Source organism: Nuphar pumila, chromosome 2 (assembly GCF_984573655.1).
Source record: "Nuphar pumila chromosome 2, dmNupPumi1.hap1.1, whole genome shotgun sequence".
Taxonomy (NCBI): Eukaryota; Viridiplantae; Streptophyta; class Magnoliopsida; order Nymphaeales; family Nymphaeaceae; genus Nuphar; species Nuphar pumila.
In genome coordinates this window covers 64,103,161-64,126,929 of record NC_143250.1, presented here as the reverse complement: position 1 = coordinate 64,126,929, position 23,769 = coordinate 64,103,161, and the positions used below count along the sequence as shown (strand labels likewise).

At 38.0% G+C, this 23,769-nt stretch overlaps 1 protein-coding gene across 2 annotated transcripts; it reads right to left on the bottom strand.

Annotated features, from left to right (window-relative positions):
• Positions 1-5,341: 5,341 nt before the first annotated feature.
• LOC149845587 (HIT-type Zinc finger family protein) lies at positions 5,342-23,658 on the bottom strand. 2 transcript variants are annotated; one of them, XM_089997673.1, is made up of 8 exons: positions 23,574-23,658; positions 23,405-23,486; positions 15,230-15,261; positions 8,784-8,825; positions 7,601-7,681; positions 6,127-6,215; positions 5,952-6,002; positions 5,342-5,768 (listed from the first exon to the last, which is right to left on the bottom strand). In XM_089997673.1, exons 2-8 carry the CDS (start codon positions 23,476-23,478, stop codon positions 5,748-5,750), a joined length of 390 nt encoding a protein of 129 aa, XP_089853799.1. In that variant the 5' UTR covers positions 23,479-23,486; positions 23,574-23,658; the 3' UTR covers positions 5,342-5,747. The 2 variants fall into 2 exon arrangements, with proteins under 2 accessions (XP_089853799.1, XP_089853800.1); XM_089997674.1 differs by lacking the exon at positions 8,784-8,825 and having other exon boundaries at positions 5,612-5,768; positions 23,574-23,652.
• Between the last annotated feature and the right edge of the window lie 111 nt (positions 23,659-23,769).

Genomic DNA, 23,769 nt, shown 5'->3' with positions numbered 1-23,769 from the left:
ACGTAATAAAAAAAAAGTAATCATTTTTTTTTTCATGCAAATGAAGAAATGATTTTCATTGGCTCCTTTCTTTGTAAGCCAAAGTAAAGGTGAAATCATAATCACCAAGAGTCACTTTTTTTTTTTTTACAAGAAAAAACTAGGGGTGGCAAAATCTGACACAACCGGCAGACCCGCTTTTTAGCCGAGTTCGGGTTTGGCTTAAACGGGTTCGTGTCATAAATGGGTCGACACACCTAACCCATTTATTAAACGGGTCGGGTTCGTGTTAGGGGTATGCCAACCCGACTGACCCGTTTAATAAATGGGTTAGGCGGGCAAGTCAACCCGTTTACCCAAATCTGACCTGTCAACCTGCTCGCCAACCCGTTTACCTGGCCCCAACCTGCTCGTTTACCCGTTTACTCATACCTGACCCGCCAACCCGTTTACCCGAACCCGACCCGCCAACCCGCTCTCCAACCCGCCAACCCGACCCGACTCGTTTATTAAACGGGTTAACCGTGTAGGGTTACCCGTTTAATAAATGGGTCGGGTTCGTGTTTGCCACAACCGACCCCTTTATTAAACAGGTTGGGTTCATGTTGAGGTATCTTGACCCGTCAACCCGACCCGATTGCCACCCCTAGGAAAAGCCACCCCAAAATCAGATACCTAGTCGGGCTGGTTTTGCCAGACGTACTTACAGATCATATTCTAGTTGGAGAATGAAATTAGCATGAGTTGGTCTTGACCATTGTCAGTATCGTTGTGAACAGGCCTGAATTCATATTATATGGGCTAAAATCAATTTGAAATGAACTGATTTTCAGTTTATTTTTAAATATTTTATTAAAAAAATTAAAATATTTTTTAATGTTTTACTCACGCATGTCATAAAAATTGATTGATTCATTTCGATTCAGTTCAGGACAACATTGGTCTTCACACAAATGAGTTTATGTTTGCCATGTCTTGTTTTCTATGAACTCAGATTAGGGATGGCAGTGGGGCGGGGCCCCCGCCCCGCCTCAAAATTTTATCCTCCACCCCCGCCTTCATCCCCGTTTCATGTCCTCCATCCCCGGTTCAAACGGGGATGAGGCGGGGCGGGGATATTGCGGGGAAAAGTGGTCGGGGCAGGGTTGGGGCGGGGACGGGGCGGGGCGGGGAAAAGTGCACGTCCATCCCCGCCTCCACCCCCGGACGGGGATGGATTTTAACCTTCGTCCCCGCCTCCATCCCCGTTTCATACCCTTCATCCCCGGTCCAAACGGGGCGGGGCGGGGCCCCGCTTTCCCCCGGTCCACTGCCATCCCTAACTCAGATAGGGTGATATGCCACATATCACGGAAAGGCCCATCACCTGCCCACTGATTGTAAAGACTGATGTGGGAATGATGCATATTACTCACCGTAGAGTGATATAACATATCACGTGATTCATGCAACTTGAATCATGATGTTTAGATGCGACGGTGATGTCATTCATTCCCACCAGTTTTGTCATCGTCACATGGCACACTTTGAGTGTGCCTGTGCACCAGGCTGCCCACCATTTGTTTTTGGGCCCCACAACTGATAGACTGTCAGCCAAAGAGGAAGGGCAGCCTGGTGCAGAGGCACACGAGCCTGAATCAGTTGATACATATTGTATCACCAGAAAATATATATGATACTTATCCTACAACAACAAACAACAACAACTACACCTTCATCCCAAAACAATTGTGGCCGGCGATGTGAACCAAAAAAGAAAATCATTTTGGGTCTTCCACATGAATCCTTCTCCTCCAATCATTTCTATCCAATGCCATGTCCTCGTGAGGTTCAAAGCATTCATATCCCTTCCTATCACCTCCATCCATGTCTTCCTAGGCCTACCCCGACCTCTTTTAACTAATATATTTTCCCATTTCTCCATCCTTCTAACTGGAGCATCATTAGGCCTTCGCCGAATATGTCCAAACCACCATAAACGATTATCTCTCATCTTATTTTCAATGGGTGCAACGCCTACCTTCTTACGTATCTCCTCATTCCGAATCTTATCTTTTATTGTATTTCCACACATCCATCTCAGCATACGCATCTCAGCTACGCTCATTTTTTGAATATGATGTCTCTTGGCAGCCCAACATTCCGTACCATATAGTAAAGTGTGCCTAATAGTCGTCCTATAAAACTTTCCCTTCAACCGCAATGGCATTCTACGATCGCACAATACTCCAGTTGCACTTTTCCATTTCATCCACCCAACCTTTATCCTATGATTTACATCTCCATCAATTTTTCCATACTTTTGAATGATAGATCCCAAATATTTGAAACAATCATCCACCGATATTTCTTGCTCACCAAGCTTCACTACACTCCCATCACTACTTTGTTGCTTACTAAACCGACATTCCATGTATTTTGTCTTACTCTTACTCAACTTAAAACCTCTTGCTTCCAATGTCTGTCTCCATAATTCTAACTTACCATTAACCCCAGCTCTAGACTCATCAATCAAAACACTATCATCAGCAAACAACATACACCATGACACATTTTCTTGAATTGATCTCGTAAGTTCATCCATCACTATAGCAAATAGGAAAGGGCTTAAAACAGATCCTTGATGTAACCCAACCGTTATAGGAAAATTGGTTGTCACCCCTCCACAAGTGCGGACATTGGTTACTACTCCTTCATACATATCCTTAATTATACTAATGTACTTGAGAGAAACACCTTTCTTCATCATTGTCCACCAGAGAACGTCCCTAGGTACTCTATCGTATGCCTTCTCCAAATCAATAAAAACCATATGCAAATCTTTGTTCCTCTCTCTATTTCTCTCAATAAGTTGTCTAAGAAGATGTATAGCTTCCATAGTTGATCTTTCAGGCATAAAACCAAATTGATTCTCCGATATCATGACAATCTTCTTCAACCTAGACTCAATCACCTTCTCCCAAAGTTTCATAGTATGACTCGTGAGTTTTATACCATGATAGTTTGTGCAATCTTGTATATCACCCTTATTCTTATATAAAGGCACCAAAGTACTCTTCCTCCACTCATTAGGCATCTTATTTGTTCGCCAAATCTTGTTAAAAAGATTTGTCAACCATTCTAAACCTTTCTCTCCCAAGCATTTTAAAGCCTCGATAGGTATACCATTTGGGCCAACTGCCCTACTTGATTTCATTTTCTTCAAAGCCTCTGCAATTTCTTTCTTTTGAATATTGCGCATGAAGTCACGATTCATCTCATGAAAAGGAATGGGCAAGTCTCCAAGATCTTGAGCATGACTTTCATTAAATAGCTTATTAAAATAATTTTTTCATCTCTCCTTAATCTCATCATCTTTGATTAAAACCCTTTGTATTTCATCTTTGATACATCTAACCATACCCAGATCCTTCGATTTCCTATCTCTCATCTTTGCAAGCCTATAAATATCCTTCTCGCCCTCTTTGGTATCCAACTTGTCATAAACCTCCTTATATACCTTATCCCTCGCATTCCGAACTACTTTTTTAGCTTCCTTCTTTGCTATCATATACTTCTTCAAATTCTCATTATCACGACCCTTACTTAGATTTCTATAACACTCTCTTTTAACCTTAATAGCTAATTTGACATCCTCATTCCACCACGATGTATCCTTACCTAGCGGTGCACCGCCTTTAGACTCACCCAATACCTCCTTAGCCACCTTTCTCATGCCACCCGCTATATGATACTTACCCTAAACGTATAATTTTTAATAAATTTAAAAAATAACTTAAAATTAAATTTTAAATAGTATTTTAATGGCTTTAACATGTGTCACGTTCTGATTGATGCATAATATTTTTTAATTGTTTTTTTTCTGATTCCGAACGATTCACTTCACCTGAATTATTGGCCAAACGACACAAGTCCGATTCCGATATTGACAACAACCCTTCTCAAATAAAAATAGATAATTTAGATATTCATGCTAATCAGCAATCATCCAATGTCGCTGCCATCATCATACACATCATAGCATTCTTTTCTTAAGCCAAATGACAACGATTGTAATCCCTTGCTATGTAATCATATGTTTTAATTATCACTAGCATCATAGAAAACTTCATATCCATGGTTGTGTGTCCTTTGTTGCAAGACCAAAGTTGGGTGTACTCCCTGGTGAGCAAGGGGAGACTGGTGCCAAAGCGATACTCACTCTGATTACCAGATATATATATTATATGGCTCAAGCATGAGGAAGTTAGGTGCCAAAGATATGGTAAATTGGAAATTTTCAGTAAGAACTTGTTTCTATGATGTCTTCATTGGTGAAGTCTAATTCAAGTTGGTCATTGTGAGCCTGATAAACCAGGTTTTGTGTGAAAAAACTGCCCCCTTACAGGGTATACCAAAACCTAATTTTTGTAAACCTTGATTTGCCAAAACTAGGTTTTGGGCATCATCCAAACGTGCCCAAAACCCAAGTTTGGCTGAATAAACAGGTCAACACCAAAAACATGGTTAACAGCCAGGTTTTCAGCATCATCCAAACAGGGCCTAATTGATTAAAAACCACTAACACGTAATCTGTAATTGGTGATCTTACCAACGTTTTGGCATTGCCATTCAATCAAATGGCCGATTGATGCATTCAACTTATAGTCTTGAAAGCTTTCTCTTTTCCGACAGAGAAAACACCAATTTTGGCTCGTTGGAAGGTACAATCAGTTGATTCGTGCCTTGTTCGCAACATTTGTTGGCATAAAACCCCAAATCTCTCTTGCTCACCAAGGAGTACACCCAGCTTTGGCCTTGCAGCCAAAAGGATGGAAACTCCAGGTTTCGAACTCATGACACTCCAACTTCTCAAGTCTCCCTTTTAAGTGATACATGGCGTTGGATGTATCTTCATGAATGATCCAGCTACCTCTAGGAATTCAACCCGGTCCAGACTTTCACATGTGAAAATCATTGCATAGAGTTTTGGAATAATTGAGATGCTTTACGCAAATATCTCTATACATTTTAAAATTTTGGTTTTATGGGAAAAAATATTATAAAGATCTTCACAGCCTTCTTAAAGAGAAATCCAAGAAAGAATGCCAAAAGAAAAGGAGAAAAAATAATTAAGCCATGATTTTTATCATTTCGTGAAATACAACAATCACCGTTTCAGTACAGAAATAATGTGGGAAAACTGAAACAGCCATAAGGACTCTTAACAGCCCAAGAAGATGGAATTATTCAATTCATGAGACCACCAGGCTCATCTAATCATATCTTTGTGGTTTAAATTGTCATCTGATTAATTTAATCATATTTCCTTTGTGTCAAATTGTCATCTAAATTTTAAGTTAGGAAGTCAAATCAAAGGTCCTTTGGTTTTAAGCAAGCCATACTCGATTTCTCTTTTGTTTGAGCCATCATCAAAAGTAAATTAACCAACTTGCTATAATACATTAAAAGTGAAATACTGGCCAACCAGAAGGTATTTTAATTATGGAAAGATACAGAAGCCAAGTGCCAACTACTGCCAACAGACGCAGTGTCTTCTTTCTGATGCAACAGGTTGGGGTGGTTGGACTGCTACTGCTGTTTCTACCACTTAAACATGTCTGATGCCAAGGACAGCATGAGTCGAAAAAGAGATGGATGCAAAATCAAGTATGCAATGCCATATTCAGATAATAAGGTGGTCCTGATCACATGCACACTTAAAACCGAGAGACAAAATTTGCAAGTTTCTTGTTGCAGAGCGTGTACAGGCAACAATTTGTCTGTTGTCAACTGACAATGGACAAAATCTGCAAGCAGAAAAAGCAGGAGGTGAAATTGGGTGAGGCCATACTTTACAGATACCACACAAATCTATGCAACAGTTGTGGTAGGCAAACAGTGGCATTTACACACATCAACAAAATCCTAGTGAAGCATATAAGAACATCAACACATTTTGTTCCCTATTGCACCTAGAGGACATGGTTTACCTTGTCTGCAAACTCTCTGACTAGTTCTCCTTCCATGGCTTTCTTCAGTTCCTGATAAAGAGTGACAGCAGCCATGTGGTCTTAATAATATTTTTGGTCAAATAAAAAGATATTTTTTTTTGGTTGGAGGGTTGTTGGCAATCAAAATTCAGAATCAAAAGAAAAAATAAGTTACATCATTTCCATTTGCAGAAGAGTCGATTCTGCATATAATTTCCCGAAGTTTTTCATCCTTCAAGGCATCTCGGATTTCACTTGAAGCCACTGGAAGAGAACAAACAAGAAGTTTGCACACTTTCCTGAAATAGAACAACTGAAAGGAAAGGTGCACTAGAAGGAACCACAGAAACCAACAGAACTAAATGTATGAAAAGTACTATAAAATATTTTACACAGCAGTCTTACATTTGTATCTATTTCTGAATTGATGCAATATCTGAAAAATGATTCAGTGGTATCGGAATATGAGCTACATTGCAACCCCATCTTGTCATTATGCAATTATTTGTTTTATAATAAGAGCTGCTTCTAAAAGGGAATAGAAACGGGTTCATAACCTCATATCTTCATCTAACACCAGACTGAGATCAGGAAACAAACAATCTGAGCAGAATGATTATAACATAGGGAAGTTGAAGATATCAACCCTGATCCTTCCCATGTCCAACCCACTGACAGCCTGTCTTGTTCTCATACAATTCAACATGGTGTTGGAGCATTAAGGATGAAGGATGAGCTAAAAAAGGCAGCTTCAAATGGCAAAAAGGCACTGAGAGGAGAGACTGAAGGAAATAATAATATGCGGAATGAATCCTGCAGTGTTAGAAAGAGGTATACCAAATCAAACCATAAAGGTGGGAAAGTTCATCATCATCATCAAGCATTATCTCATCCACATAAGGGTGCCTCGGACTGTGGGAAAGAATGAATGAAGAAATGCACACCCTTTATGAAAGAAGTACTTGTAAAGCAGTAGATAGGCCTGTTGATTTAATGGTAGTTAGATGCAGATAGGTGTCAGATAAGCTCTAAAGCAAGTGGAAGTGCCAGACTGAACTTTTGGACACGTAGTATACAGAAGAGCAACTCCCAACCCTAGCATAAACAGAAGCTAAAAGAAAAGGTCATAGACTCATTTTCTATTAGCAATAAAAAAAACACTAGATCTAACTGCCAACACAAGCATAGGATATATATCTGGACATTCCGCTCGTGGAACTACAGAAAATCAAATCATTTAAGGTGTTACAGAAACTAAGGGCTCGTTTGTTTCATTCCCACCAATAAAAAAAGACTTCATGGGAAAGGCATCCCATGAGGCCATCCCCAAGTGTGAAAAAATGCACACGCAAGCCCATTCACGTGGTGTGTGTGTGTGGGTGGGTGGGTGGGTGGGTGGGGGGGGGGGGGGGGGAGGAGGAGGAGAAAAATGGGGTTGGCATGCTTGTTTAACCTGCATATGAAAATGGAGGGTTTCATATTAAACCCCCATTTTCATGTGTAAATTGGGTGAAACAAACGAACCCTAAGGTACAACAAAGCTTTAACTAGCTTCCAATAAAAATCAAGTCTTCTCATAATGTCATGTAAGTAAACAGAATGCTGAAAAACAATTGAGATTTTTGCACTAAAAAAAAAGAAAAATGTACCTAACAACTCATATTGCTTTTTCTGAAGCACCCAATGCTGTTTATCAACTTGTAATGGTCTTTCAGGTGTTAAAACTGGAACTGCAAGAGTTGAAATAATTACATATAAATTCAAATACCTGAACATGAAAAGAAAAATATATGAAATAAATCCATAAGCTCAAACAAGCACAACCAAAGTCTAATCTAGAAAGATGTCTATCAATGGTTTATACAAGAAAAGATGGCTAATTTTATGGTACATTGGCCGATTGTTGATAAGGAGATGTAGTGATGTACCATCTGCCTACAGTAGGGATAGGGAGTGCAAGACCTGCATCTCTTAACTAGCTTAACGAGCATTTTGCAAGTTCGGCATCAAATCAAGCTTGAGTTTGTTTATCAAATGAGCTTTAAAATGGACTAGATCACAGCTTGACATATATTGGCAAGCTCTGGCCAACACAGGCCTGATCCTCATAGAAGAAGCTCAGCTCATTGCTCACATTACTTAAGTAAAGACTGAAGGAGAAAAGCCCAAATGTCACCAGACATGAAAACTGGATTATGTCAAAATTCAGTGTTCACTCAATGTCCTTGCTTGAAACTAAATTCTAAACCAATGAACCCAGGTTTTTGGGCCTTCTTCACCTACAACTCTCAACCAGTGAAACCAGCGACCATGTCAGGACTCAATTTATATATTTATTAGTGTTATCTAAAAACCAAAACATCAAAACCATAGTTTGTTTAAAAAAGTACATGTGAAGGTCAATCAAGAAAAAGAATAAAAAATTACAAGGACAGTATCATAGAAGTTCCCTTTCTGTGAATCATCAATAGATAACACACTAACCATGCTTATCTAAATCATAATTCACACCATGTATAAACAATTCACATAATAGCAGCAGGATTAGTAAGAGTTAGAGAACAAAATTCCAAATCCTATGAACAATATGACAATTAAATTAAACATGAAAACATGAATTGGCAGTTTATTATTTTGTAACATAAATTACATATAGTTGAATCAGACTCAACCCAGTGAATAGAGTTTATTACCGCCAGAATTCCAACTTTTGAAAAATTAGCAAAACGAATTTTGCAAAAATACATTAAAGATGAAAACTGCAGCATGAGGAAATAAAGAAAAATACAAAAATGCATAAATTAGCATGTTCAAATGCTAGTAGAGCCTTACGCAGTTTTCGCTCAGGAGGTGATGTTTTTGAACAAGGAACTTCTGCACATTAAAGGTCATGTGGCTCTTTAGTACCCCAGCATTAAAAAGAACAAACTTATTAAAGATCCAACCTCAGATACACTGCATACACATTAAAGGCATTGTTCTTAGGAATAATCAATGCCTATATATGAACTTACAAAGTCATGACATAAAAAGAGAGAGAGAGAGAGAGAGTATTTTTCTTTAGAACTTATCGTCCAGGGAATACATTGAAGATCATAACTCCAAAGAGAAGCCAATCCATGTATAAAGGAAAAGACATGATGATCATGTACATAACTCCAAAAAGAAAAATTAAGGTGCACACATGCATCTGTCAAGCATCATATCATACTGTGTTTTGAAAACCCCTATATTATATATATATATATATATATGTCTTTTTTGTTGTGGGCTGGGCATATATAGGTTCGGCTGGCCTGTCAGGCCTTGGCACCTCTCTCTGGCCAGCCATATGTTGGATGGGCATTGTATTTAAAAAAAGGCTAACGGAAAATATATATATATATATATATATACAAGATTTTTTTTTATAGAAAATCTGGTTCTCTAAGAGAACCATCCAACCTACTGTTGGTTGGGCAACTGGCCCTAATAGGACCCAGACAACTGGGTTGGTTGGGTCAGGTACTTTAAAAAAAAACAGAAAGGTTTTATTTTCAGAAGCCCCAGCCATTTGTCAGTCGGCTGGGTACAGTCTCGGCTTTAGCCCCAGCCAACTGTCAGTCGGCTGGAAATGTGATATGGGCATGATAGTGAAAATAATAATAATTTGTTTATCTGTTCGCGGTTGACAGCATGACCTGTCAGGCCCAACTGAACCAGGTTCGGCTAGGCTAATGATGGGCCATGTGCTTGCTGAAATTGTTTTTAAAAGCAAACTACTTGGCTTGTCAAATCTTAACTGTCACCACAATGATGTGCAGAATTTGATACATGATCAATTCTTATAATTTATGCATATGCTTATGCCTAATTGAGCTTGAGTAGAAACTCAAATTTGTATGTAAAATTCCAGATCTGCTATTTATATTAGACTTGGCTGTTAGCATGCAAAAGAATGGTATTTTCCACATGCCCGTACTTGATATATTGTACTGAACCAAGGTATTATTACATGGTTGTTTTATTGTGGATGTGCAAATATGAAATAGATATGTTTTGCATCAACATAATTGCATGAATGTTCACATGTTTAATTAAAATGATTCATGAATGAAAACATGGATTGGGCATGAATATGTGAATGCATGCATATGATTATTGAATATATACATATGACTCTTGTTGTTTCATGCATATCTCAAAATTTATACACATGATTATGCATTGAAAGGCATATGAAATGAATGCATAGCAGCATGGTATTCATGTTTTTTGCATAAGAATGCACCGATGATCAAAATGAATCATCGTAGATCGTGTGAGCCTTGAGCATGTATTGCTCTTTATTTGAGTTGTTTATGCATTGGAAAAACCACACTTGATATTATTGTTCTAGTTGCACTGTTCTATGTTGCCACGGACAGTGATCACGTGAAGAGTTTCACATGTAGATTTGCGAACCTATGTTATTAATTCTGCATGTAGAATTGCAAATTAAAGAAGATGAATTAATAACAAGATAAAAGAAATTAAAAGAACAGTGTAATCTATGTTTCCTTGATGTCCCAAGGATGAGAATCTTGAAGATTACGATTTTGGAGAACCGTGAGGATACTAAAACTCCGTGTTCGTTGTTGTATACCTGAACCCGATATTGAGGTTTTCTTCTGGCCACGGTTTTAGGAAGATTCCGCCACTTTGCAAGGGGGTGGTGTGTAGACACAACTCTTGTTTTGGTATAACAAGAAAGTAGCATCAATGGATATGAATTTTTCTGGTGTCCTGACATTGAATGTGATTTTTCAATGTTCCAATGGATGGTGTGGATTCCTGATATCGGTCGGAGGCTAAGTGTGGAATCCAGTAATAAAATACAAATTGTGTGTTACGCTACAACTGAAGACTCGACCTGACCTCAAAAAAATTTACCCGTTTGGAATATCCGCGAGCAACGGTAATAAAAAGAAAAACTTAAAGCTTGTGTGTATTTAATAGAGACATGCATATAAAAAGAAAACTCTGATAAAAAATAATATTTTTTTCATACATATGCATTGAAATCATGTATATTCCTATTATGCATTAGATCATGCATATTTACTTATTCTCTCAGTTGTGAGATTAGTGAATGCATGATATTTGTTCTATATTGCATGTTAAATATTTTTATTGCATAATTGATATTCCCTATTGATAATAATTGTCCACTCTTGTTTAGCAATTGTTTTCTATTGCTTAAATGATTATTTTAATTATGAATTTGTCATAATTGCATTCCTCTAAAATATTGCATGAATCTTATTTATTTATTTTTTTACTTATTTGTTTTATTAAAGGGATTCATATACAAAATTCTTTGGATTTTGACACCCCTACTTTTGTGTTTTTTACAGTCTCTTAGGCCCAATGAAGAGATTTGCATTGCGATGAGCTACGAGAGTTATGCGACTACTTGACAAACTTTATTTGTGACAACATAGCTCTATGTTTTTGCTTTATTTGCATTCTTTTGCACATATCTTTTACACTATTTGAATTCAATTAATAAAGTTGATTGGGTTTGGAAGATGGGTATAAGATCTCTTGTGGTGGTGGTTGTGTTTAAACCGTAAAGAACCCGAGTTTCTGAGAATGTTTTCGCACTTGAAAATAAATAAATAAAATATATATATATATATATATATTTTGCCACTTTTTCATGGGTATGAATTAGGGTCGTTACAACTGTAATAAGAATTATTAGATATATTAAGAATTCTATCAATTATCCTCTTCCTCGTTAGAAGTAATTGCATATTCTGATTCTGACTTGAGGAGGGATATGAATGATAGATGCTCAACCACTGGTTCCTGTGTTTTTGTAAGTGATTCTCTAATTTTATGGTGATTCAAGCAGCAACAAAATGTGTCCTTCTCTTCCATTGAAGCTGAGTATCGTGCCATGACAACAATTATGTTTGAGTTAGTATGGTTGAGACAATTACTAGAGGATTTGGGAGTTCACATTGCAAAACTCTCAAGATTATGTTATGATAACAAGAGCGTTGTATATATTGTAAGCAATCGTATATTCCATAAGAGGACAAAACATATTGAAATGGATTGCCACCATGTTCGTGAAGAATTCTTGAGGAAGACCATCACATTGCCTTACGTTCCATCTGAGTATCAACTAGCAGACTTCTTCACTAAAGCGCTCCTGTCACCTAGATTTCACTTCCTACTTGGCAAACTCTCAATTGTTCCATCATGAGTTTGAGGGGGAGTGTTATATATATATATATATATATATATATATATATATATATATATATATATATATATATATATATATATATACTCATGTAAACCGAAATACCCATCAAGGATATTTTGGTCTTTTCACTGTAATAGGTGTCAGCCCATTAGAGGCTGACCACCTTTTTATTTCATTTTTTATTTCTTTTATTTATGTGCTTTTTTAGCTTTTTTGTATTGATAGGGCAGCTCCAACTAGTTGTTAGAGCTGCTCCCTTGTGGTCCCTTGTATTATAAATAGGCTTTCAAGGCCTTTGTACTCTTCACTCTCAAGAGAGATTTTTCTTATGCAATAACAAGAATATTTTGACCCTTGTGAGGGTGGTATGGCTTATTCAATCAAGTGTTATTCTTGATTGAAGTGTGTTTTTGCAAGTCCATAAGTGACATCTTTTGGATTTAATCTATTTCATTACACCATGCACCCTAGGAGTCATCATACCGTTTTGGAGGCCGATCTTTGCACTAGGGAAAGGGCTTTCGTGATTTCGTCAAGAGTGCATTTTCATCATTTTTTCACTCAAATAAGTGGGTTAAGGTAAAAAAAATTGCATTTCCACCATTTTTTCACTCAAAAAAATGGATTAACATAAAAAAATCTTTATTATGAGTAAAATTACAAAGTTGGATCCACAAAAAAATAAAGATTTATATCGAGGTAGAAATCAGGCTCCACACTCCTCCAACAAAGATGGCATCAGATGATCCAGCATGACAAAGGGGCACTCAAGTAATGAGTAGAAACCGATTAAAAATCAAGTGCAACTATTGCCATGATATTTTTGTTTATGTAATATGAAAGTATGAGTTTTGTGGCATGTTCATAATTGTAAGATATTTAATATTTTGCATTATTCTCGTGAGATAGTTGATGTTTGATGATGTCTTATGCAACTCATAGAAACATAAATGCTTTATATATGATTTCGTCAGTGCATTTTGAGCATTTCATCATTGGTTTTTGTGTTATGAGTTTTTAGAATTTTTTCTATTTTTTCTGATTTTTTTAGAATTAAAAAAAAAATCAAAGTTTTATGATTTTTTACAATACGATACGTATCTTATTTTGAGACCGACCGATACAGGTTATGATACGATACTTACAATCTTGATTCAAACTAGTCATTAAAGCAAATCCTAAACCCCAACGGCTAGTTGGTCAATCTCATTTGACCAAAAAGAAAAGTAAATAAATAAATAAAATTGCAAATTTTAGTCATCTTAAATAATGACATAATAATAAAAATAAAATACCTCCTCTACCCCTACAAGTATACAATATGTATACTTATCTTAAACTATCCTTTTACGAAAATCTAAATCATAATAAGTATACTTTAGTATACTTGAAATTACAATGAGAAAGAAAACACAAAAGAAATACAAAGAAAAATACCTATAAGTATACCTTAGTATACTTCGGTATATCAATGCATATTTCTTAACAATGAGGGGGGTCCCTTGGATTATCTAAAATAATTTTTTTTTCATATTTCTAATGGTGAGCTTTGTTCAACATGCATCATGAAATGAAGCAATAATGCAGGGTTAAAAATAAGGGAACCTTGAAAGTTTCAAGGTTGGCATAGTCAGACATTCTTAGTCAACTATATGTCTTGGACTGGTCAAAACCAAGGTTTTAAAACCCGTGACTTGGAACTCGACTCGTTCTTTATTGACTCGTGACTCGGCGGGTCAACTTGGTGACTCGGACCGGGTTTTGTTAACTTTTGATTTTAAAAGAAAAACAATATATAAATTGTCAGTCCATGGGAAAGATGCATTATTCAATACAAGAGTGATTCATCACGCCAACACCTTTATAGCCCTTGGGAACTACATGATCCCAATGGCACTTGTATCATGTGTGATTATGGATTGCAGTCACTTGGATCATGCAATATACAGAGAATGACAGGTCGAGTTAAGAGATTCATTATTTTGGACAAACAAAGAACACATAATGGAGTTGGACAGATTTTCTGCACCATGCATCACCTTGAAAGAATTCAAACAGCTATTAGCAGCTCGAAAGAAGATAGAATAAAATTTTCAATGCCTAATATTAGAGGTTAGGAAAAGTGAAATTGCTGCAGGCCTTAGATTCATGATGCCCAACTCTTAAATAAAAAAGATTCCAATTAGACAAAGGGCAGAAACAAAGACAGATGATGTTGGTAAAATGGCCCAGAAGTTGCACCAAATGCTACAGACCGGGGAAAACTATAAACTATCATTTACAAGAACATAAAGTGGAAAACTAGAAGTTGCCTTGGACCTCTAGTGGTCCACGAAAGGGTGGTGATGGGGCAATGTTAGTTATAGAGGCAGAGTTTTTTTATGAAGTTGTATCATCATGTATGTAAAGTAATATGTGATATTCAGATAAGGAATCCTTAGGTCCTAACTCTCCAATCTCCATGTGTCTTGAAAGAAATCCCTGCTTTTAGATGCATAGAATTCTTTGTTAATTGGGTTTATAGACTAGAATGCTTTGTTGTTTGATTTATATACTATAACAGTTATTTGTTCAAAAAGATCTTTCCTGACAGTCCATGGGAAAGATGTATTATTCAGTACAAAGTGAATATGTGTGTGAAATACCCAAAAAAACAAATTTCAAACATCCCAGAACTCGCCCGAGTCAGGCCGAGTCAGCAGCCGAATTTTCGCAGCCCGAGTTAAGCTTGCCGGGTTGACTCGCTGGAGGGCCGAGCCGAGTCAGCTGAGTCACCGAGTTGACTCGGCAAGTTTTAAAACACTGGTCAAAACAGGGGTACATTAATCAGGTTATATGAACATATACATGCTTGAGTGATTCAATGTACCTTCATATTTCTAACATTGAACCTTCTGCAGCATGTGTCATTAAATGAGTTATGAAACAAACTGCAGCAGAATTACGACAACACAACAGAAACTAAAATTGAGTACAAATACATATAAGCATACACCTATATGAAGGGCAACCAGCAAAAGAACTTGAATGAAGAGAATACCTTTGTGTTTCTTGAAACAGGAAAGTGAGCAACTGCACATTCAAAAATTGACAAATCAATAACTTCTGTAACTTGATAGATCCTATAATCCTATCAACTAAACTTAGATAATGAATCAATCTCAAAACAAATAAATTAAACCCATTACATGCCCATAACATAGCAACACATTTTAAGCAATGGTTGATAGAACGGCTTTTCAAAAAAGATGAAAGTAACATTTGACACCTTAAAATATGGCGTGTGAATACAACAAATTAATGGAGGGAAAGCTAATAGTCCAATGATTGGCCCAATTTCAAGCACTGAAGATTCAAATCTGGGCATTCAGCACATATCCTAAATATCCCATGGGCAATCACGCATGCTATTGATTCATCTGTTTTGAAGCATTAAAAATGTGCCTCTGGAAATTGGAAGGTTCTCAAGGACAAGTGCATGCCATCCATGTTCATATTTTCAGAATTAGAAACAAAAAAAAATGCATTAGTACATCAGATTAGGGGTGGCAATTTCTGACACGACCCGCCAACCCGACCCGCCAACCCGCCTCTTAGGCGGGTTCGGGTTGGGCTTAAGCCAACCCGTTTAATAAACGGGTCGACCCGCGTAACCCGTTTATTAAACAGGTCGGGTTCGGGTTGGGGGTATGCCAACCCGCCAACCCGGCTGACCCGTTTAATAAACGAGTTAGGCGGGTGGGTCAACCCGCCAACCCGTCTGCCAACCCGCCAACCCGACCCGTCAACCCGACCCGCCAACCTGACTACCTGCCAACCCGATCCGTCAACCCGCCAACCTGACCCGCCAACCTGAAAACCCGTTTACCCGACCCAACCCATTTATTAAATGGGTTGGCGGGTCGTGTCGGGTTACCCGTTTATTAAACGGGTCGGGTTCGTGTTTGCCACAGCCGACCCGTTTAATAAACGGGTCGGGTTCGGGTTGAGGTATGCTGACACGCCAACCCGCCAACCCGACCCGCCAACCCGACCCGATTGCCACCCCTACATCAGATCTTTTAATACCAGTCAGTTTTTTCTGGCCACACCAGTCACAGAGTGGTAATGTTTTGGGAGAAGAAGTGTGTGAAAAATATGATCGATCACCACCTTCTGAAATTGCTTTATCAGAAAATAATGGGGTAATTTCTGCAAATAGATTTCAATTCCAGCCAGAGAGGAGGAAGCGGGTGCAGAATATGATCAACAACCACCTTCTGAAATTTCTTTATCAGAAAAAGATGGGTAATTTCTGAATATATATTCCAATACACATTTGGAGGTGCTAAAATTTAAACACCAAAAGACCACGCCTCACATAATCCCATTTGCTTCTCAAATCTGAGTGTTTTGATTGTGGAAAGAAAGGTGATAAAAAAATTAATCTTTCAAGTTTCAACTCTTAGGAAGTACAAAAGAAAGAGCAGGATTTCACAATAATCTAAATTAGGAACCCCTAAAGCAGGCTGATAAGAGACTTTGGCCCAAACTTGCAGCATAATATCGGTTTCCAATAACCTCCCTAGTTTAGCGTACACGAGAAGCCAATTATACACTCCATAACTCCAATCCCCAAATTCAAAATTCGATATTCTTACTCGAAATAAAACCATAAGAGTTAGATAACCCCCAATTTATTAACATGTATAACAAACAACCGTCAATAGCGCATGTAAGCTAAAACAAATAACCAAAAGAGTAAAGGAAGAAGCTTGTTATACCAACCTAGTGAAAACAGGATTTCAGAAAAGAGAATTCAAGCCTAGAGGCACGTTCTTAAGATCGCTATCTTTAGAACTTCAATCGCCCCACTCCGGAAATTCCGAAGATGCGAAAAAGGGTTTTGTTACGACTGAGTTCCCAGGATACAACTAGGCTTGAACCTCAAGAGAGTCACTGCTTCGCAAGAACAGATGACCTCTCCCACACATGAAATCTGCAAGCCAAACCGAGAAGAAAGAAAGGAGAAAACTGGAGAGTCAGAAATTCTGATATCCAAAAGACGAAGATAGAAGATATTTATAACCTTTTAGAGAGGCCAAAACGTTTTGCGATAAATGAGATTAAAGGCCATAAATCTGACAGTTTGAAAATAGGATGAAAGGTACCTGAACGGTCACCCACCTTTGACTGTCAATCAAAGGCCTCCAAAACCGTCCAACAGTCACAAAGCGCCTTAAACTCAATATAAATGCTATTAAAACCTTTCAAACGGCCAGATGTCTCAAAACCGAAAAATCAAAATGGATATTTGCGCCTCATATGCACCTCGCACCGCTGCGAGCGTGCGAAGTGCAAAGTGCGCCATCAAAACGCCACATTGCGCCTCAAGCGCCCTTGCGCACGCACGCGCGCGCGCACGCACGCGCGCGCGCACGCACGCGCGCGCGCGTGTGCGCGAACGGCGCGTCCGTTGCTGCACGATGCGCAGCAACGTCCGCAATCCACCTAAATACTCAAGGCTTACCAAAGTAAAGAATAGATTACAAACTCTCTATTTAAACCTCTTGAAAAGCTTTTCTCTCTTAGATATGGGACTAAACTTTTCAAAACACTTTTGATAGTAACCATTAATAATTTAAAACTTTCCTAACAATCCCCCACTAGTTTTAAAATATATTTGGCTTGCATAGAAACCTATGCATTAGTGAGAGTGTCTGCATGACTTGAACCCCCACTATTTGAAAGAAAACCTAAATTAACCAAGGTGCTAAGTGGACTTACCTTGAACTTAGCTCCTTATATTGTTAACGGAGTTTTCAATCATACATCGGTTTCCAAAAGTTCGATTGTGTGGATTTCATGTTGGCACATTTAGAGCCTTGTGCTTTCCTGGATTCATGAGTGCTCTAGAGAATTGCCAATTCTCATAAGAAACGGCTCACATTTCAACACTCATATAGGTGAGTTTGTCTAGGTGTACTGTAACACACACCTTAGCCTTAAGGCTTACAAACTCATTAAGAGCTATTAGCTCAACCCTCATATTAGTTACAGCTCATGAGCACACATCAGTAATGGGCTTACATAAATATGCTCAATATCTGTCATTCACCAATTCGTTTCCCATTGAACCTATGCATGTGGGATCTCCAACGCTCTAGGTTGGGTATCCTTAGGTGATGACTTAATTGGCTTAATTCCCATTCCCCTCGATGTTTTATTGATGACATCTCTTGAAAGGCCTTTCGTAAATGGGTCTGCCAAATTTTGACATGACTTCACATATTTCAATGAAATAATATTGTCATCAATCATTTGTCTTATAAAACTGTGTCTTAGACTAATATGTCTAGACTTCCCATTGTATTTCATATTACCTGCTTTACATATAGCTGATTGGCTATCACAAAACATTGAAATAGCAGGTATAGGCTTCTCACCTAGTGGAATATCCACTAGCATATTCTTAAGCCATTCAGCTTCTCTACAAGCAGATGCCAAAGCAATAAACTCAGATTCCATTGTAGAATGAGTTATACAGGTCTGTTTCTTAGACCCCCATGCAACTGCTCCTCCTCCAAGGGTAAAAACCCAACCACTCGTAGACTTGGAATCTTCAAAGTCAGTATTCCAACTTGCATCACTATACCCTTCAATAACAGCAGGAAACTCGGTATAGTGAATTCCATAGTCTAAAGTATGCTTTAGATATCTAAGAATCCTGTTCACTGCATTCCAGTGTTGATGACCAGGATTATTAGTGTATCTACACACTTTACTCATTGCATAGGCAATGTCAGGCCTTGTGCAGTTCATTGCATACATAAGGCTACCTACAACACTGGCATATTTTAATTGTTGAACACTAGCACCATCATTAGGAGTCAATTTCATATTTGGATCATATGGGGTGCATGCTGGTGAACTATTAAGATATCCATACTTTGTAAGAATTTTCTCAATATAGTGTGATTGACATAATATGATGCCATTTTTATTTCTTATTATTTTGATTCCTAAAATAACATCTGCAACACCCAAGTCTTTCATACAAAACAAGGAAGATAAAAATCTTTTTGTTTGATTTATGCATTCACTATTGTTACCCAAAATAAGCATATCATCAACATATAAACAAATAATAATAATTGAGCCACTATCTACTTTACTGTAGACACATTTGTCCGCATCATGAATTTTAAAACCATTATGCACCAGAGAACTATCAAATTTTTCATGCCATTGCTTAGGGGCTTGCTTTAATCCATATAAGGATTTCTCAAGTTTGCAAACTTTGCGCTCTTGCCCTAGCACTACAAAACCTTCAGGTTGCTCCATATATATCTCTTCATCTAATTCTCCATTCAAAAAGGCCGTTTTCACGTCCATTTGATGGATTTGAAGCTTATATATGGCAGCCATGACAATCAGAATTCTAATAGTAGATATTCTGGTTACAGGAGCAAAAGTATCAAAATAATCAATACCTTCTTTTTGTTTAAAGCCTTTTGCAACCAAACGTGCTTTAAATTTATCGATTGTACCATCAGCTTTTAATTTCTTTTTGAAAATCCATTTGCAGCCAATAGTTTTGCAACCAACAGGTAAATCCACTAATTTCCAAACATTATTAGACATAATTGATTCTATTTCATCATTAATAGCTTCTCTCCAAAAGGCAGCATCTTGAGAAGACATAGCCTCTTGAAAAGACACAGGATCATTCTCAATTAGAAATGTATAAAAGTCAGAACCAAAATTAGTTGGTTTTCTAATACGTTTACTGAGTCTAACTTCAGTTTCTGGTTCATCAACACATTCATTAGAATATTCAATCATGTCATTTACAGGAAGTTCATCTACTATAATCCGGCTGCCATCAAGAAGAGAATCAAATGCATTTTTATGTTCTATGAAAGATGCATCTCTAGATTCTACAATAACATCATTAACAATGTCCAAAAATCTATATGCTTTACTATATTCAGCATACCCAACAAATGCACATTTAAATGCTTTAGGTCCAACCTTCTTCCTTTTATTTTCTGGAATTTTAACATATGCTAAACAACCCCAAACACGAAAATAACTAAGATTAGGTTTCTTACCAAAACACAATTCATAAGGTGATTTATCAGATTTGGAATAAGGAACTCGATTAAGAATATAACAGGCAGAAAGTATAGCTTCTCCCCATAAGTTGGAATGCAAACCCGTATTAAGAAGCATAGCATTCATCATTTCTACAAGTGTTCTGTTTTTCCTTTCTGCTACTCCATTCTGTTCAGGAGTTCTAGGAGTTGACGTTTGATGGATAATACCATTATCTTCACAGAATTTATCAAATTCTCCACCTAAGTATTCACCTCCTCTATCTGTTCTTAAATGTACAATCTTTGTTTTAAACCTATTTTGTACTTCAGCTAGATAAAGAAGAAATTTGGAAAATGCTTCAGATTTATGTTTCAACAAATAAACATAACAAAATTTTGAGTAATCATCTATAAAGGTAATAAAGTACCTATTGCCACCACGACTCAAAACATTATCCATCGTACACACATCAGAATGCACTAATTCAAGCAATTTATAATTCTTTTCTACACTAGGAAACGGGAGTCTAGTTAGCTTAGTTTGAATGCATGTCTCACACTTATGTTTATGTTCTATTTTCACATGACACGGAAGAAGACCAAAGTTATTCATATTATGAATGCAACGAGAATTTATATGTCCTAATCTTGAATGCCAAAGAAAATAAGAGTCAACCATATAAACAGAAGTAGTAGCTTCATTTATGCTCATCTTGAACATACCACCAGTGGCAAACCCTTTTCCTACAAAGATTTTCCCTTTGGTCACAGTTACAATCCCAGACTCAATAACAATCTTAAAACCATTTCGTGACAGGAGATCTGCAGAGATTAAATTTTTCCGAACTTCTGGAGCATAGTGGACATTCTCAAGTGTTAGGACTTTCCCGGAGGTGAACTTAATTTCCACACTCCCTTTTCCCAGCACTTTAGTTGAGGAAGAGTTTCCCATAAAGAGATTGCATCCCTCCCCCACTACTTCATACGACTTGAACAAGTTCCTGTCGTTTGCCACATGAACAGTGCTTCCAGTATCCAGGTACCAGTCCTTATTTGCAGCCACCATAAAGGTTTCAGAGATTACAGCAACAAGCCTCTCCTCTGACTCATTTGGCTTAGGACCAGTCCTCTTCCGTTCTCTGCATTCTCTAGCAAAATGGCCAAACTTGCCACAAACATAACAACTAATTTTCTTTTTATCAGTTGGCTTTTTCCCTTTCACAAAATTCTTTTTGATTTTCTGGGTTTTCATGATTTTGCCACCCTTGTTACTAACAAAATTCACTTTAGGATAACCTTCTTTAGGACTCGAATTCTTTTTGTCACGAAGACGAGTCTCTTCCTCAATTCTGATGTCCTTAAGAAGGCCATCTAAAGTGATTTTCTTATTTTTATGTTTTAGGTGATTCCTATATTCTTTCCAGGAATCCGGCAGCTTCCCAATGATGACAGCAACTTGAAAGTCATCATCAAGATACATACCTTCTCCTTTGATCTTATAGGCCAGTATTTGCATCTCATGAATTTGAGCAAGTATAGGCTTATCATCAACAATAGAAAAATTAACATACTGATCTACTATAAACCTTTTGTTACCAGCATCTTCTGCATTGTATTTGATCTCGAGAGCATTCCACAACTCTCCAGCCGACTCCAATGGTGAATACAGGTCAAAGAGTGAATCGGCTAAAGTGTTCAGGATATGCCCTTTGCATCTGTAGTTGTCAGTATGCCACTTCTCTCGCTCTTTCTTCTGTTCTTCTGTCTCAACTTCTCCAGCAACGACAGTGGGACAAGACTTTTTGAGGACATAGTCGATATGCAGTTCGGACAGCAAGAAAGATACCTTTGATTGCCACCGCTTGAAGTTTGACCCATCAAATCGATCAAGTTTTTCAAGGTCACGGCTAAGCAGATTGATGGAGTTGGATGTCGAACCAGAGGCCATGGTTGAAGTTCTAAAATTGTTATACCAACCTAGTGAAAACAGGATTTCAGAAAAGAGAATTCAAGCCTAGAGGCACGTTCTTAAGATCGCTATCTTTAGAACTTCAATCGCCCCACTCCGGAAATTCCGAAGATGCGAAAAAGGGTTTTGTTACGACTGAGTTCCCAGGATACAACTAGGCTTGAACCTCAAGAGAGTCACTGCTTCGCAAGAACAGATGACCTCTCCCACACATGAAATCTGCAAGCCAAACCGAGAAGAAAGAAAGGAGAAAACTGGAGAGTCAGAAATTCTGATATCCAAAAGACGAAGATAGAAGATATTTATAACCTTTTAGAGAGGCCAAAACGTTTTGCGATAAATGAGATTAAAGGCCATAAATATGACAGTTTGAAAATAGGATGAAAGGTACCTGAACGGTCACCCACCTTTGACTGTCAATCAAAGGCCTCCAAAACCGTCCAACAGTCACAAAGCGCCTTAAACTCAATATAAATGCTATTAAAACCTTTCAAACGGCCAGATGTCTCAAAACCGAAAAATCAAAATGGATATTTGCGCCTCATATGCACCTCGCACCGCTGCGAAGTGCAAAGTGCGCCATCAAAACGCCACATTGCGCCTCAAGCGCCCTTGCGCACGCACGCGCGCGCATGTGCGCGAACGGCGCGTCCGTTGCTGCACGATGCGCAGCAACGTCCGCAATCCACCTAAATACTCAAGGCTTACCAAAGTAAAGAATAGATTACAAACTCTCTATTTAAACCTCTTGAAAAGCTTTTCTCTCTTAGATATGGGACTAAACTTTTCAAAACACTTTTGATAGTAACCATTAATAATTTAAAACTTTCCTAACAACACCCCAAAACAATAGTAACATGACAATCAACTATTACGAGCCTATACCCAACACTTTTGTGATAATCACACACCTATCTTGAGATACACAGTTGAAAGGCTCAAAACGAATCCAATCAGCACTAACGAGAGCTCCTATTCCGAAAATCTTCAAATAAAAAGAAACACTAATTACCAAATTCAAACCACTATATATAACACTCGAAACCCAAAAACTAAAAGCTAAGTTACGCAATTCAACCAATATCAAACTGTAACAGAAAAACGCAATCAGAAAGCAACCCAGAAGCACAATACCAACAAAAAGAGAGATGAGGAAGGTTCTCCTTACTATGGGATGAGGCATATGGGACACTTGTACTTGGATTGGGCTTCCTCACAAACTTGACATTGTCGAGCACCCATCCTCTTCCCTGCAACCCACAGAAGATGATGATGGTGGGTAAGCAAATAGAAACAAAGAGGATAATTATTGACGGTGGAGCGCTTTCATATCGTACAGGGTGGAGGGAAAACCAGGATCAAGGCACCCCAAACCCAAAAAAGACGAGGGCAGAGACGGGCGCGTGCGTTTGTTACACTCCCACCCAAAGGAAGCCTCTTTCCCCTCTTCAAATAGGGGTGTCAACGGGTCGGGTTTGACCCGGACCCGACCTATACCAAACCCTCCCTATAGAGTTAGGGTTTGGTGATAAA

Bases quoted from the DNA above. Each gene is read 5' to 3' on its own strand.
- LOC149845587 (XM_089997673.1), bottom strand. From the start codon at position 23,478: ATGGGTGCTCGACAATGTCAAGTTTGTGAGGAAGCCCAATCCAAGTAC. The intron at 15,262-23,404 runs GTAAGGAGAACC...TTGAATGTGCAG, and splicing joins CCCATATGCCTCATCCCATA to TTGCTCACTTTCCTGTTTCA. The intron at 6,216-7,600 runs GTACATTTTTCT...GTTCTCTTCCAG, and splicing joins AAAGCAATATGAGTTGTTAG to TGGCTTCAAGTGAAATCCGA.